The sequence below is a fragment of the Macaca fascicularis genome, chromosome 14 (genome assembly GCF_037993035.2).
Source record: "Macaca fascicularis isolate 582-1 chromosome 14, T2T-MFA8v1.1".
In the NCBI taxonomy this organism is placed as follows: domain Eukaryota; kingdom Metazoa; phylum Chordata; class Mammalia; order Primates; family Cercopithecidae; genus Macaca; species Macaca fascicularis.
Window position 1 is genome coordinate 82,182,511 of NC_088388.1, and position 14,842 is coordinate 82,197,352.

General features: G+C 40.1%; 1 protein-coding gene and 1 pseudogene across 17 annotated transcripts in view; both read left to right on the forward strand.

Moving 5' to 3' along the window:
- ANKRD42 (ankyrin repeat domain 42) overlaps nt 1-14,842 on the forward strand; it is a 196,541-nt gene that overhangs the window by 15,231 nt on the left and 166,468 nt on the right. For 10 of the 17 annotated variants that reach the window (XM_074014921.1, XM_074014922.1, XM_005579229.4 and 7 more), the window contains 3 exons: nt 49-168; nt 1,034-1,169; nt 14,460-14,660. In XM_074014921.1, coding sequence (XP_073871022.1) covers nt 49-168; nt 1,034-1,169; nt 14,460-14,660 — 457 coding nt within the window. Of the gene's footprint in view, nt 1-48; nt 169-1,033; nt 1,170-10,047; nt 10,147-14,459; nt 14,661-14,842 lie in introns of those variants that run through there. The other 7 variants (XM_045371218.2, XM_074014927.1, XM_074014928.1 and 4 more) reach the window with 2 other exon arrangements.
- On the forward strand, nt 2,735-3,244 carry LOC123568717 (large ribosomal subunit protein eL32-like; annotated as a pseudogene).

Here is a 14,842-nt window from a genome sequence, read left to right on the forward strand (position 1 = left end):
TTTAACATCTATACTCATGTAAAGTCGTTCCTATTTCTCTATTTTTAGGCTCTTATAATGAATGGAGCAAATCTGACAGCCCAGGATGAGCGGGGATGCACTCCTTTACATCTTGCTGCAACTCACGGACATTCTTTTACTTTACAAATAATGCTCCGAAGTGGAGTGGTGAGTGACTCCTATTAATATGTGCTAATGTATGATAATGTAGATGGAATAGCATTTGGTAGTCTAGTGGTCTCTTCCTGACTTTTTAGATCTCTTTTATGACTAATTTAATTTTTCTCTCTACCTTTTCTATCTTTAAACATAGAAGCAATAATTCAGACAAATCTTCTCTTCTCCCCCAAAAAACAATTTAGTATTACAAAGTACTTGAGAGGTTTTGGGTTCTTTATGCCAGTTCAGAGTTTAACTGGTTAGATTACGAAGCTTCAAACAAATCTTAACCAGGTGATTGTAAATCTTTATGAATTTTTGTATGTCTACCTATGTGTTTGTTTTGAAACTCTTATTTCATATACTGATTTAGAAAGTGATTTATTTCTTCAGAAATTTTGTTTATTGCAATATTTATCTGTAGTAGTTGTAATAACATAGAAGAAGAGAACTACATATATTGAAGACATTGTGGTGAGAGTTGGTGTTTCTATAGTTTGAGAAAGAGTGAAAACTTATTAAATATTTTTTATTAATTCTGTTTATATTCTCAATGATAGTATTTGATCATTCAATCTATCCCTTTCATTTTATTGGTCAGGAATCTAACTGGTAAGATGACTAGTTAAGTTCCTTTTTAAAAACTATTTTATGTGACTCATTCTTTTGAAAAGCCTGTTTTATAAAATTTTACTAGTATTTTATTAGCTCATATATTCAAATTAGTGGTTGCAGTGCATTTTTCTATTATGTTGTGTTTGCCTTCTTGTATTAAGAGCAGCCTCCAATTCTTATTTATAGAATTAAGCTGCTAGGTTTAGTGTTTTCCCTACAAAATAGGGAGAAACTAAGTCCTTGTGAATGTTACCTCTAGGATCCCAGTGTGACCGATAAGAGAGAATGGAGACCTGTACATTATGCAGCTTTTCATGGACGGCTTGGCTGCTTGCAACTTCTTGTTAAATGGGGTTGTAGCATAGAAGATGTGGACTACAATGGAAACCTTCCAGGTATTTTAAATAAAGCAAATGTTTTAGTTTTTCATTGATATAAACTTTTAAATGTTTGATCTTGTTTAAGAAATTTAAACTGTTGGCTGAGCATGGTGGCTTACACCTATAATCTCAGCACTCTGAGAGGCTGAGGCAGGAGGATCACTTGAGGCCAGGAGTTTGAGACCAGCCTGGGCAACATTGTGAGACCCTCTCTCTACAAAAAAAGTGAAAGAAAGAAAAAAGCTGGGTGTTGTGATGTGTGCCTATAGTCTAACTTCTTGGGAGGCTGAGGATTTGGGAGCCCAGGGATTGGAGGCTACAGTGAGCTGTGATTGTACCATTGCACTTCAGTACAACAAAGTGAGACCCCATCTCTTAAAAAATAAAGACATTGAAACCAATTATTCTGTTAGTCCCTCACAAAATGAAGTAGTGTATATGTTGACATGAACACTTTTTATCTTACATCACACCCATCTTATGTACCTTACGTTTGATCGACTTTTTTTCTGGAACCATATCAGCAAAAGATAAATTGGCAAAATTAAACATAGATTTGCTCTTCCTGCCAATTGTTTCCTTCATCTGCTATCTAGTGTTTTTATTTTTTAACTTCACCTATCTCTGCCTCATAGACAACTTATTTATTTTTAAATTTAAATTTTTTTTTTTTTTTTTTGAGATAGGGTCTTGCTCTGTTGCCCGGGCTGGAGTGGCAGTGGTGTGCTCTCAGCTCACTGCAACCTCTGCCTCCCAGGTTCAAGTGATTCTTATGTCTCAGCGTCCTTTGTAGCTGGGTTTCAGGCACCTGCCACCACGCCTGGCTACTTTTTGTATTTTTATTAGAGAGGGAGTGTCACCATGTTGGCTAGGCTGGTCTCGAACTCCTGGCCTCAAGAGATCTGCTTGCCTCGGCTTCCCAAAGTGCTGGAATTGCAGGCAGGAGCCACTGCACCTGGCCCAACTTTTTCATTTTTTAAACAGTACTGCATAAGTGGAGGATACTAGTTAATTTGCTACTTCAGTTGTCTAACCTACAGTAAAGTGGCCAGTGGAGACCTAGACTCCACCTTCTTTAAAAAGTGGTCTAGAAATTCTGAAGGATAGATCACAGTGAGATTGGAGTGAAAATGATACTTAAATGATACTTTAAAGAAGCAAACATAGAAAGAGGAAGGGCAGAATAATATGAACAGGACTGATCAAATCACTTTGCCATTTAGAACCTCCCTGGATCCCTGTGGAGCCTCTGATTCCTTGGCTTGGCATGCTGGACTTACATAATTTGGCTCCTACCTACCTGCATGGCCTCATCTTTCTATATCTTTACATTACTGTCCATGATCATTTTGCTTTTTTCTGAAGTTCATCTTTCAGTGTTCATTTAGTGAAGTCTTTTGGTATGAACTTTTCAATTTTTGTGTATCTGAAAATTTATTTTGTTCTCATTCTTTTTACTTTGTATTTTGTAAGTTTTTTTTTTTGTTTTGTTTAAAGTAAAATTTAAATTAAAGTCTCAAAAAACAAAAAGCCCCTCTCTCGGCAGTGTGTACAGAGGTGGCAGCCATCTCCTCCTCGGCATCATGGCCACCCTTAGACCCCTTGTAAAGCCCAAGATCGTCAAAAAGAGAACTAAGAAGTTCATCTGGCACCAGACTGACCGATATGTCAGAATTAAGTGTAACTGGCAGAAACTCAGAGGTATAGACAACAGGGTTCATAGAAGGTTCAAGGGTCGATCTTGATGCCCCAACATTGGTTGTGGGAGCAACAAAAAAAAACAAAGCACATGCTGCCCAGTGGCTTCTGGAAGTTCCTGGTCCACAACGTCAAGGAGCTGGAAGTGCTGCTGATGTACAACAAATCTTACTGTGCTGAGATGTTTCCTCCAAGAACTGCAAAGCCATCGTGGAATGAGCTGCCCAGCTGGCCATCATAGTCACCAACCCCAATGCCAGGCTGCGCAGTGAAGAAAATGAGTAGCTACCTCATGGGCGTGCTTTATGTTTAAATAAAACTGTAAAAACTGCAAAGAAAACCCAAAACACCAGAAACCAAAAAAAAGATTCTTTTGTGCTAGGCTTCCTTCACTTTTTCAGACTGCTTTCAATTGCTCCATTTTCGCATATGGTATTATTTATGGTATTATTAGTTTTCTTTAGTTTTAGTCTTTCTGATGGATGTATCTCATTGCAGTTTCAAATTTACATTTTTCCTGATGACTAAAAATGTCAAACATCATTTCATATTTTTAATGGCTATTTAGTTATTTTTTTTTGTGAAGTAGGAGTTCAGATCTTTTGCCTATTAGCTATTGGAGTATGTCTTTTTCTTATTGAGTTGTAGGAGTTCTTTATATATTCTAGATACAAGCCCTTTGTCAGTTATGTTTATTACCAATATCTTTTCATGCAAATATCTTTCTAATCTTTCTACTCTATGGCTTGCTTTTTCATTCTTTGGTATTTTTTGATAAATAGAGGTTTTAATTTTTTTTTTTTTAATGGAATCTTGCTCTGTTGCACAGGCTGGAGTGCAGTGGCACAGTCTTGGCTCACTGCAACCTCTGCCTCCTGGGTTCAAGCAATTCTCCTGCCTCAGCCTCCCGAGTAGCTGGGATTACAGGCATGTGCCACCACACCTGGCTAATTTTTATATTTTTAGTAGAAACAGAGTTTCACCATGTTGGCCAGGCTGGTCTCGAACTCCCGACGTTCTGATCCACCCATCTTGGCCTCCCAAAGTGCTGGGATTACAGGTGTGAGCCACCACACTTGGCCAGAGGTTTTAATTTTAATGTAATCCATTTTAATAATCTCTTCCTTTGTAGTTAGTGCTTTTTGTACTTTCCCTATTCTGTGATCATGAAGACATTCCTTTATGTTATCTTTTAGAAATGTTATTATCTTACTTTCACATTTATATTCCCAATCCTCCTAGAACTGACTTTTCTGTGTGTAATACAAGGTAGGGGTCAGTTTTATTTTTGTATTGTCCTTTATCAAGTATACTTGATCATTTTTGTTAGTCTTGTCTGGTCATTAAAAAATCCAATTGTTTCTTTAAACAGGTATAATTCTTTTATTTATAACCAGTAGAGTATTTATAATAATATAGATGTTAAGAAAGAATGTGGCCTTAGGTCTAGACTGCTTGTGTTCAAATCACTCTCATAAAATTATTTTTTATTGATAAGTGTACATATTTTTGGTGTACGTGTGATAATTTGATACATTCATGTAATGTATAAAGATCAAATCAAGGTAATATGGGTAGCCATCCCTTAAATAGTTCTTTTCTTTATGCTAGAAACATTTGAATTATTTTTTTCTAGTTATTTTGAAATACACGATAGACTATGGTTAACTATAATCACTCTACTGATCTGTCAAACACTAGATCTTATTTCTTCTACTGAATTTTATATTTGTACCCATTAATCAACTCTGTTCTTCCTCTCTCCATGCTACCCTTCTGGCCTTTGATAACCACCAATCAATTTACTCTCTATCTTCATGAAACCAGCATATTTTAGCTCCCACATATGAATGAAAACATATAATAGTTGTCTTTCTGTGCTTGACTTATTTTACTTAACATGATGACCTCCAGTTCCATCTATCTTGTGGCAGTGAGAGTATTTCATTCATTTTTGTCTGAATCATATTCCATTGTGAATATACATTACATTTTCTTTATTCATTCATCATTGATGTACACTTAGGTTGATTCCATATTTTGGCTATTGTGAATAGTGTATTAATAAATATGAGAGTGCAGCTATCTCTTTGATATAATGACATTTTTTTCTTGTGGATATATACACAGTAGTGGAATTAACTTATAGTTTATATAATATAAATCTAGCTACTCTTGTTTGTTTTTTTCTTCTAGTTGCATGGAATATCTTTTCCATTCCTTCACTTTCAGTCGATGTGTATCTTTATAGATGAAGTGGGTTTTTTGTAGGCAGCATGTAGTTGGGTCATGTTTCTTTATACTCTGTGCCTTTTAATTGGAGAGTTACGTCTATGTACATTCAATGTTGTTATTGGTAGGTAAAGACTTACAGCTGCCATTTTGTTGCTTGTTTTCTGGTTGTTTTATAACTCCTATGTTCCTTTCTTCGTCTTTCTTTGTGGTTAAGTGATTTTCTCTGGTAGTATGTTTTATTTTTTTGCTTTTTATTTTTTAGTAAATATAGGTTTTACATTGTAGTTACCATGAGTCTTACATTTTATAGATATAACAGATTATTTTAAAGAGATGACAACTTACCTTAGGTCACAAAGAAAGGAATAGAAACAAGGAAAAACCAAAATGCCCTACATGTTAACTGTTTCTCCCACATTTTGCCTTTTTGTTGTCTCTATTTACGTATTTTTGAGGTTTTTTGTTTGTTTTTTTGAGATGGAGTCTCGCTCTGTTACCCAGCCTGGAGTGCAGTGGTGTGATCTTGGCTCACTGCAACCTTCTCCTCCTGGGTTCCAGAGATTCTCCTGCCTCAGCCTCCCAAGTAGCTGGGTTACAGGCGCCCACCCCCATGACTGGCTAATTTTTGTATTTTTCATAGAGATGGGGTTTCACCATGTTGGCCAGGCTGGTCTCGAACTCTTGACCTCAAGTGATCCACTCTCCTCGGCCACTCAAAGTGCTAGGATTACAGGTGTGAGCCACTGCGCCCCACCTATTTATATATTTTTGTATTTCCTATCTCTTAACAGATTGCTATAGCTATTATTGTTTTTGTTAGATTTGTCTTTTAGTCTTCATACTGGAGTTATCACACACCACAGTTACATTATTGGAGTATTCTAGGGTTGTCCATGTTTTTAATTTCACCAATGATTTTTATACCTTCAAATGTTTTCCATTTGCACATTAGTGTTTCTTCTTCCTGATTGAAGAACTCCCTTTAACGTTTCTTATAAGATGGTTCTGGTGATCGTAAACTCTCTCAGGTTTTGTTGGTCTGGGAAAGGCTTTCTTCTTCTTCTTCTTTTTTTTTTTTTTTTTGGTGTTAGGAACATTTTAACCATATATCTTCAATATTATCCATCCAGGACCAAAGTAAGTTCTGATGCAGGAAATGAGTGAGTTTCACAGCTTTCTGAGCCCCTACTTGACCCAGGAAGCCCAGCTAGCCCCTCCTCTGAGTTCCCCGTCTAAAACAGGATACCCCAACTGCTATTGGGAACTGGGCGGCAGTCGTTCTGGCTACTTCCTGCTGGTTAGGGGTGAAGAAGGGGCCCTGCAGTTTTGGTGTCCTCCAGAGGGGAACATTTTAGGCCAGTCAGGGACCAGCAGGTTGATCTAGGGGTCCTCGGTAGAAGCCGTGAGTTGAGCTCATTTGAGGTTCCATTTGTAAGAGCATTTGTAGCTTGATGGCCTTGATCCTGGAGGAAACAAATTTGACAAGGAGGTTAAAAATGCAAGGCCCAAAGACGAGTAATAGTAGGATGGCTGTCACAGGGCCTAGAAAGGGGAGGAGCCCAGATATCCATTGGTTAAACATATTCCAGGGTACTGAATGTTCAAGCTCCTTCTCCTCTTTTAAATGTCTAACAATATCCTGTAATTTTTTGTGAGCTTCAGGCCTTAAGGGACATTGCCTTTGATAAGGAAAAGTGGTGGGGTCTTTTAGCCTGATTTGAACTGGATGGGCATTCTTTGTCTTTCCGAATTGTCCTTCTAAGGCCCAGACTTCAGAGTTGATTCCTTCTTCAAGTAGAGGACAGTGAATGGATAATTTATTCCTTATATTCTTGTAGATAATAGCCCCAGCTTTGGCTAATATGTCCCTACCTAATAAGGGTGTGGTACTTTTGGGCGTAACAAGAAAGGCATGTGAAAAGAGCAAAGTCTCCTAATTGCAACCGAGGAGGTGAGAGTAATACCTGGTTATTAGGCTGTCCTAAGATCCTTGAATAGTAACGGACTTTGAGGCAGTCATCTGGGGCAGGAGATTAAAACTGAGATGGCCGCGCCAGTGTCCAGGAGGAAGTCCACTTCCTGGCCCTAAATGGTCAAACTTACTTGGGGCTCTGTGAGGGTGATGGCATGAGCTGGCGCTTGCCCTGGCCACCCTCAGGCCTGTTGCTGAATCATCTGGTTGGGCTTCTGGCCCAGACAGCCTTCGTCCTCTGGGGCAGTGTGCCTTCCAGTGATTGCCTTGGCGTATTGGACATGGGCAAGGGGGCTGTTTGTTTCTGGTTAGACAATCTTTCTTAAAGTGTCCTTGCAAACCACACTGATAACAAGCCCTACTAGGAAATTGGCTTGCTCCTCTTTTGGTTCCCTCTGAGCCACCAGGGTCTGCCTGTCTGAGGGCCATGACTAAGGCTGTAGCCTTTTTCTTATCTCGCTTTTCCCTTTTGGCCTGTTCCTCTTGGTCCCTGTTATAGAACACCGAGGTTGCCAGGTTTAATAATGCCTCCAAATTTTGTTCGGGGCCTAAGGCAAACTTTTGGAGTTTTCTCCTAATGTCAGCCGCTGATTGGGTGATAAATTTATCCTTTAGAATAAGTTGGCCTTCCAGGGAGTCCGGAGTTAGGGAGGTGTGCTTTCTTAGGGCCTCCCTTAGTTTTCTAGAAAAGCAGAAGGGTTTTCCTCTTTTTCTCTGCATAATTGTGGATAACATTGAGTAGTTCATAGACTTTTTCGTAGTCTTCCTCAACCCTTCTAAAATGTAAGTTAGCAAATGCCTGTGGCTCCAATCTGCATGATTTGAGTCAGTATCCTAATAAGGGTCTACAGTGGGTACTGTCTGTTGCCCTGTGGGGAATTTTCCCTTTTCCTCCAGGGTCATTCGATCATTTACCTGGCTAAGATACCATAAATCTCCAAATTGCTGGGCTGCTGCTAAAGCTGCCTCCTTTTCAGTAGGACTTAAGGTCTGATTAAGGAACAACATGATGTCCTTCCATGCTAGATCAAAGGACTGCCCTAACCCTTGTAAAACATCTATATAGTTAGAGGGATCATCCGAAAATTTCCCTAAATCTGCCTTTATTTGTTTTAAATCTGAGAGTGAGAAGGGCACATGAAAGTGAATGGGCCCAAATTCTCCTCCTACTGTTTGTAAGGGACATAGTTTGGGTGCCTGGCTTGTGGAGTTTGTGTTCTCTTTCTGGGGTGCCTTTAACACTTTGGTGGGGCTGGATGGAGGAGAGTCAGTGGGGGAGGAGAGTGGGGCTGAGGGAAGAGGCCCTGAGTATGGAGGTAACTGTGGGCCTCTGTCATTTGGGCAAAGCTTGCAGGCTTGGCACAGGGCAGTATTGTCATGAAAGGCAAAGAAAGCCTGTACATAAGGAACTTCACTCCATTTACCTTCCTGTTTACAGAAAAGAGCTAGTTGTAGAAGGATGTTATAATTAATACTTCCCTCAGGGGACCAAGTTTCTCCATTTTGTAAGGAATACTGTGGCCAGGCAGTGGTACAGAAGAAAATTAGCCACTTCTTTGTTAAGGTTTCAGGGTCAAATTTGTCCCAGTAATTCAGGATACATCTTAAGGGAGTGTCCGGTTTGGAAGGTGTGGTGCTTATCTGGAATTTTAAACACAGGGATGTCCGCACCCTGGTTAGTCCTGGGACTCGTCTTCCCTAAGGGTATCCCATAAGGGTCAGGTCCAATTGTGTTCAAAGCTCATGGTCCCTTTTCCTGAGCTCTTCATCTACCGGATTTAACCATGCTTACCGGCGGGATGGAAACTTCCCTTGCCTCTGCCATGGATGGAAACTTCCCTTGCCTCTGCCATGCACCTGTTGACCACTAAATGGGGCACAAGGACTGTTGGATTTATTGTGGTCCTTCTGCCAATGCGTCCTACCTGTTCCAGGGTGGCAAGGCCTGGGTCTGGGACACCACTGATGCTTGCATGCTAAGGCCCAATTTATGTGGTCCTGGCTATAAAACTGTCCTTCAAGGAGAAATCTCTGACTTAGTGACAGGAGGTGTATAGTAAGCTTAAAGGGGGTGATGGATGTCCTCTAGGCCAGGGCCGAGAGAACAGCTGCTGTACTTTAGCCTTCTGTCCCCACTTGCCATCAAAGGAGTAAGCCCCCCTCTCAAGGTGGTACCAGTATCCTGTGTCCCAACTGACTGTATTTTCTTCCCTCCAATACCAATTATTGAATGGTTGAAACAACAATGGCTTTAAGACCCGTGCCTATGCACCAGATTGTACTTGAGAGGCCCCAAGAAAGGGCTAAGTTTATCTGGGGAGCAATGGAGGAAATGTCCTAAGGCTTTTCTACTATCCACATGAAAATTACAGACCTGTCTTTAAATTGTCCTGATGTGGGGGACCATACACTATGGTGGGGAACTGGCCCTTCAAAATGGCCATGAAATGGCGACACTTGCCTAAACCCTGGAGGGCACCATGAACAGAGATCTTCTGGGCACCACCCCAAGAATTCAAGACTTCTAAATAGGGAATCTTGATCCTGCCTAGGGGGAATAACCTTACTTGTAAGATGAGGAAAGAAGTCTAGCCGGCAGACATTAGGACCCAGGAGGCAGGAGACAGATGTGGCTGTCTCATGCTCAGTAACCCGTGCAGGGAGAGATTCTTGTGGGGCCATAGTCTCAACCAGCATATCTAGGAGACTGAGACGTCCACTGAGCACTCCTGGGTGTACTTTGGGACCACCACGGAAAGCGAAAGAATTGGAACTGGTTCCAGGCCAACCAACGCTCCCAACCCCAAAGGGTTGGGGGTTGTTAGAGAGCCCTTTTCCAGACAGCCTGACACCCATGTCTTTAGTGTGGTGGCTGTGCTAGTTGCCTTTAAGTGGCTGACAGGTGCCCGGTTTAGCCTCTGAATTCTAAGGAAGGACAGGACGGAATAGCAAGTGAAAGAGGTCTAATTGTACTCACCACGTGACGATGTAGATGCCTTTCCTGGAGACTCCTGGCTGCCTCGCAAAATGTAACACCTAAGGTTCTTGCCTAGCCACGCCAAAGAATTGGTGTGGCAGCTGACTGCGGTGAGTCATGAACCAATAGAGAGAAAAAGCTGTAGGCTTTATTGAGCAGAGTGAAAGTACGAAGATTCCACAGCATGGAAGGGGTCCGGAACGGGTAGCCCTTCTGTCTTCTTTATAGTTGAAGAAGCTTTGCTGGATTCTTGGATGGCAGGGTTTTGTTTTGTTTTTTTCCTTTCAGCACTTTGAAAAGGTCCTGTTCCTTCCTGACCTGTGTGGTTTTTCTTGAGAAGTTTTTTGCCAGACAAACTGGGGCTCCTTTGTATGTTATTTGTTTCTTTATTGTTTCTGCTTTTAAGATCCTTCCTTTGTCTTTGACCTTTGAGAGTTTGATTATTATATGCCTTGGGTAGTCTTACTAGGGTTGAATCTGTTTGGTGTTCTGAGACCTTACTATTTGTGGATATTTATATTTATCTCAAGTTTCAGAAAGTTTTCTGTTATTATTTCTTTGGATAAGCTTTCTACCACTTGTCCTTGCTCACTTTCTGTTGAACACCAGTAATTCTTAGACTTGGTCTTTTGAGATAATTTTCTATTTCTGGTAGGTGATTTTCATTTCTTTCCATTTTTTTTTTATCCTATGACTGGGTATTTTCAATTAGCCTATTTTTGAACTCACTGATTCTTTCCTCTGCTTGATTCATTCTGTTATTGAGAGACTCTAATGAATTTGTTAGTTTGGCAAATATGTTTCTCAATTTTAAGATTTCTGTTTGATTTTAAAAATTATTTAAAATCTTTTTGTTAAATTTCTGTGATCAATTTCTGAATTGCTTTTCTATGTTTTTTTTTTTTTTTTGAGATCACTAAGTTTCCTTAAAACTGCTATTTTGAATTCTTCAAGAACTCACATATTGCCATCTTGTTGGAGTCAGTCAGTGGTTTATTGCTATGTCTGTTTGAGTAGGTTGTGTTTCCCTTGGATGTACATCTATGTTTTTGCATTGAGGGATTAGTTTTTCCAGTCTTCGCTGTCTGGCTTCTTTTGGTTTTTATGGGGTATGTTCATTTAGAGATTCTTTGTAATTTTCTTGTTGACTTTCTTTCTTTTTCCAGGTAGGTCTCTGCTTCCTTTTTGGCCCTAAATGGCACCTTATGCTCAGGTTTGCCTTGACTCTAGTAAATAAATCAGAGTGTAGCCCATTCCAAACTGGGGAGGTCCCAAAAGGGATATCTCAGCAGTATGGGAACGCTTGCTAGCAGTTTGTGCCGAGGGGACCTGTAGAAAGAACCTTAGTATGGTGATGCTAAACAGCCACTCTGATTTGGTGTCTCCTTTGGCTTAGTTACAGAGCAGAGTTTCCAGGACTCAGGATGGTAGTCCTACCTCTCCCCTTTGTCTCTGGCTATCCTCAGGGATATATTTGTCTTCAGGCACTCCCAGTGCTTCCTGTGGCTTGAGGCAGGGACAGGTCTTCTGCCAGGGAGCCCAAGATGATAGGGAAGCTGCTTACTTTGATCTCACTTTTTCCAGTATAAAAACTGTGAGTTGGGGGAAATTTTCATGAGCTTTGTGCTGGGCAGAATTGGGGGAGGCATGTCTTGGATATGGAAGTCCGATTCTGTTACTGTCTGCTCAGAGGTTTTTCACTTGACTGTGGCCCCAGGACCTGTCTCATCCTCATATTTGAATTCTGGGCTATTGCTAGTGATAATCTCAGTGCTGTATATTTGTTTTTGTTTTCTTTGGTAGAGTGTGAAACTAGCTTGCGTCTTCAGGGCCATTTTGGAAGTAGAAACCCTCTCAAAAATTTTTATTAATTTGACATACGTTTATTGAGCACATACTATGTCTCAGTTCTTCAGGGTGCTGGAGATATTACAGCAAATAAAAGACAAAGTCCTACCTACATGTGGTGGTGAGGGGAGAGACAGGTAATCATCTAAATGAATGAGCAAAATATATATTATATAGAGATATGTGTTTAGATAAATGTAAAGTAGGAAAGGCGAGTAGAGAGTATGAGAGGGGATGAAATTTGAAATAAGTCATCAAGAAAACCTTCACTGAGGAAGTTACAATTGGGTAAACACCTGAAGGAGTTAAGGAAGCGGATTTTGTGGATATCCTGGAGGAAGAACATTTCAGGTAGAGGTAACAGCAAGTGTAAATCTCCTGAGGCAGGGATGTGCATGGTGTGTTTAAGTAATAGTAAGTCAGTGTAGTTCCAACAGAAGTGAGGGGGTGAGTATTAGATGTTATGGTTGGAGAAGTAAGAGGAGCCATTAGAGAGTTTGTTTGTTTTTTCTTTCCATCTTTTCTATCTTTCTCAGTATGTTGCCCAGTCTAGACTCGAACTCCTGGGCTCAAGCAAACCTTCTGCTTCAGCTTCCTGAATACCTAGGACTATGGGCATGTGCCACCATGCCCAGCCTTATTGGAGGGTTTTGATCACAGGAGTGACATGATCTGACCTGTTGTTTAAAGGGATCATTTTGGGCTGGGCGCGTTGGCCCATGCTTGTAATCCCAGCAGTTTGGGAGGCCAAGGCGGGTGCATTGCTTGAGGCCAGGAGTTCGAGACCAGCTTGGCCAACATGGTGAAACCCCGTTTCTACTAAAAATACAAAAAATTGCTGGGTGTTGTGGCACATACCTGTAATTCCAGGTACTTGGGAGGCTGAGGCACCAGAATCGCTTGAACCCGGGAGGTGGAGGTTTCAGTGAGCCAAGATTGCGCCACTGTACTCTAGCCTGTGCAACAGAGGAAGACCCTGTCTCAAAACAAAAATAAAAGGATCATTTGGCTGTTGTGTTTATAGTAGACTGCAGTTGAGGGTGTGGTAGTGGCATGGGTAAGAAACAGGAGAGCAGTTGGGAACCTGATGCAATAATTCAGGCTACTATTTGGGTTGGCCAGTATAGAGGCAGCAAAGGTACTGAGAAGTAATCAGGTTCTGTGTATATTTTGAAGGAGCCAGTAAAATTTGTTGATGGATTAGATGTGGGGAGTAATGGAAAGGGGAGTCAAGGATGGCTCCAAGGCTTATGGGCCTGAACAATGTTGAGAGAACTTCCATTAACCAAGATGGGGAGACAATATAAGGAAAATGTGTGTGAGGAGGCTAAGGAGCTCAACTTTTGACATATGTTAGAAATGCCTATAAGACTTTTAAGTGTAAATGATGAGTAAGCAGTTAGAGGAATCTGCAGTTTCAGGGGGGCAGGGGTTAGTATGAGGGGCAGCTGAGGGAGGATAGATTGATATGTGCCAGCAATTTATCTTCTGGACTTCTTATCTGGGACTTCTTGTTTCACCTGAATTATACTGGCCACTTGGGCATTACCCTGCCTCTCCATAATCAAGATATGTGAATTGGGCTTATTTCCCAAGCGGTCATTTCTTAAGTGTAAAGACTGTCTTGGTCTTTGTAATCATTGCCTCGAAGCTTGTAACAACTCCAGATGCATTCCTTTTTTTTTTTTTCCCATAAAATTTTAGGTTATGGCTGTCCCTGAGTCTCATCCAATATACTTCTTTCAGGGATTCCTTAAAATTTCTTGTCTGTTCATAGCATTCCTGTTTGTTTCTTTAGTTTTTTATAGCTTTAAAAAAATACCTTTTCTGTTATTTTCTGAAAGGCTGTAAATGATGAAGTCAGTGTATATACCTAGTCTGCATTTCAATCCATTCTTCTTGTTTATAATAAAAAGAATAAATTATTATAGAAAAGTGACAAATGCATAGTGATAAAATATTATAATATTCTTATTTGCAGTGATTGGTTTCTTCCATTTTTTCCCAAAATATTAAATTTTACTTAGTTATTTTACTTACATAATAAGCATTTTATCATGTAATTATAAACTGTATAATTGGGATTTCACTTTCTAACATAACTTTCTGGGCCTGCTCTTTGGTGACCCTCATCTGATCTCTGTAGACTCATGGTAAGTGTAACTATTGAACCATTTACTCACTGCTTTGAAGTGACTAGAAGGCTGACTGTAAAGAAATGCAGGCTGGGAAAAAGGTCTCATCTCTGCTCCTGTCATTTGGGGCAGGAATAATTATCTCCCTATGAGGAGTAGAGCTAATGTGTTATTTCTTTTTTCAAGTTATTTTAGTTTCAATTTAAAAAATAAATTCTGCCAGGCATGGTGACTCCTGCTTGTACTCCCAGCTACTTGTGAGGATGAGGTGGGGGGAATCCCTTGAGCCCGGGAGTTGGAGGCTATAGTGAGCTATGATTGTGCCACTGCACTCCAGCCTGGGTTACAGAGCAAGATCTTGTCTCTAAATACATACATACATACATACATACATACATACGTATTTTAAAAATATTAAATTTTTTTTTTCTTTCCTCTAGTTCACTTAGCAGCCATGGAAGGCCACCTTCACTGTTTCAAATTCCTATTCAGTAGAATGAGCAGTGCGACACAAGTTTTAAAAGCTTTCAATGATAACGGAGAAAATGTATTGGATTTGGCCCAGAGGTTTTTCAAGCAGAACATTTTACAGTTTATCCAGGGGGCTGAGTATGAAGGGAAAGATTTAGAAGATCAGGAAAGTAAGTAAGTGATATGTTCTAGCATATAATGTAATGATGATGATGATGATATAATGATATACTTTCATTGATGTAGAATCAATGAAATAGGAAAAGAAGATATAAGGCAAATGTTATATATGTTATATGTAAAAATATAAACATGTTTAATATATAACATATTAAAATTTATTACATATCAT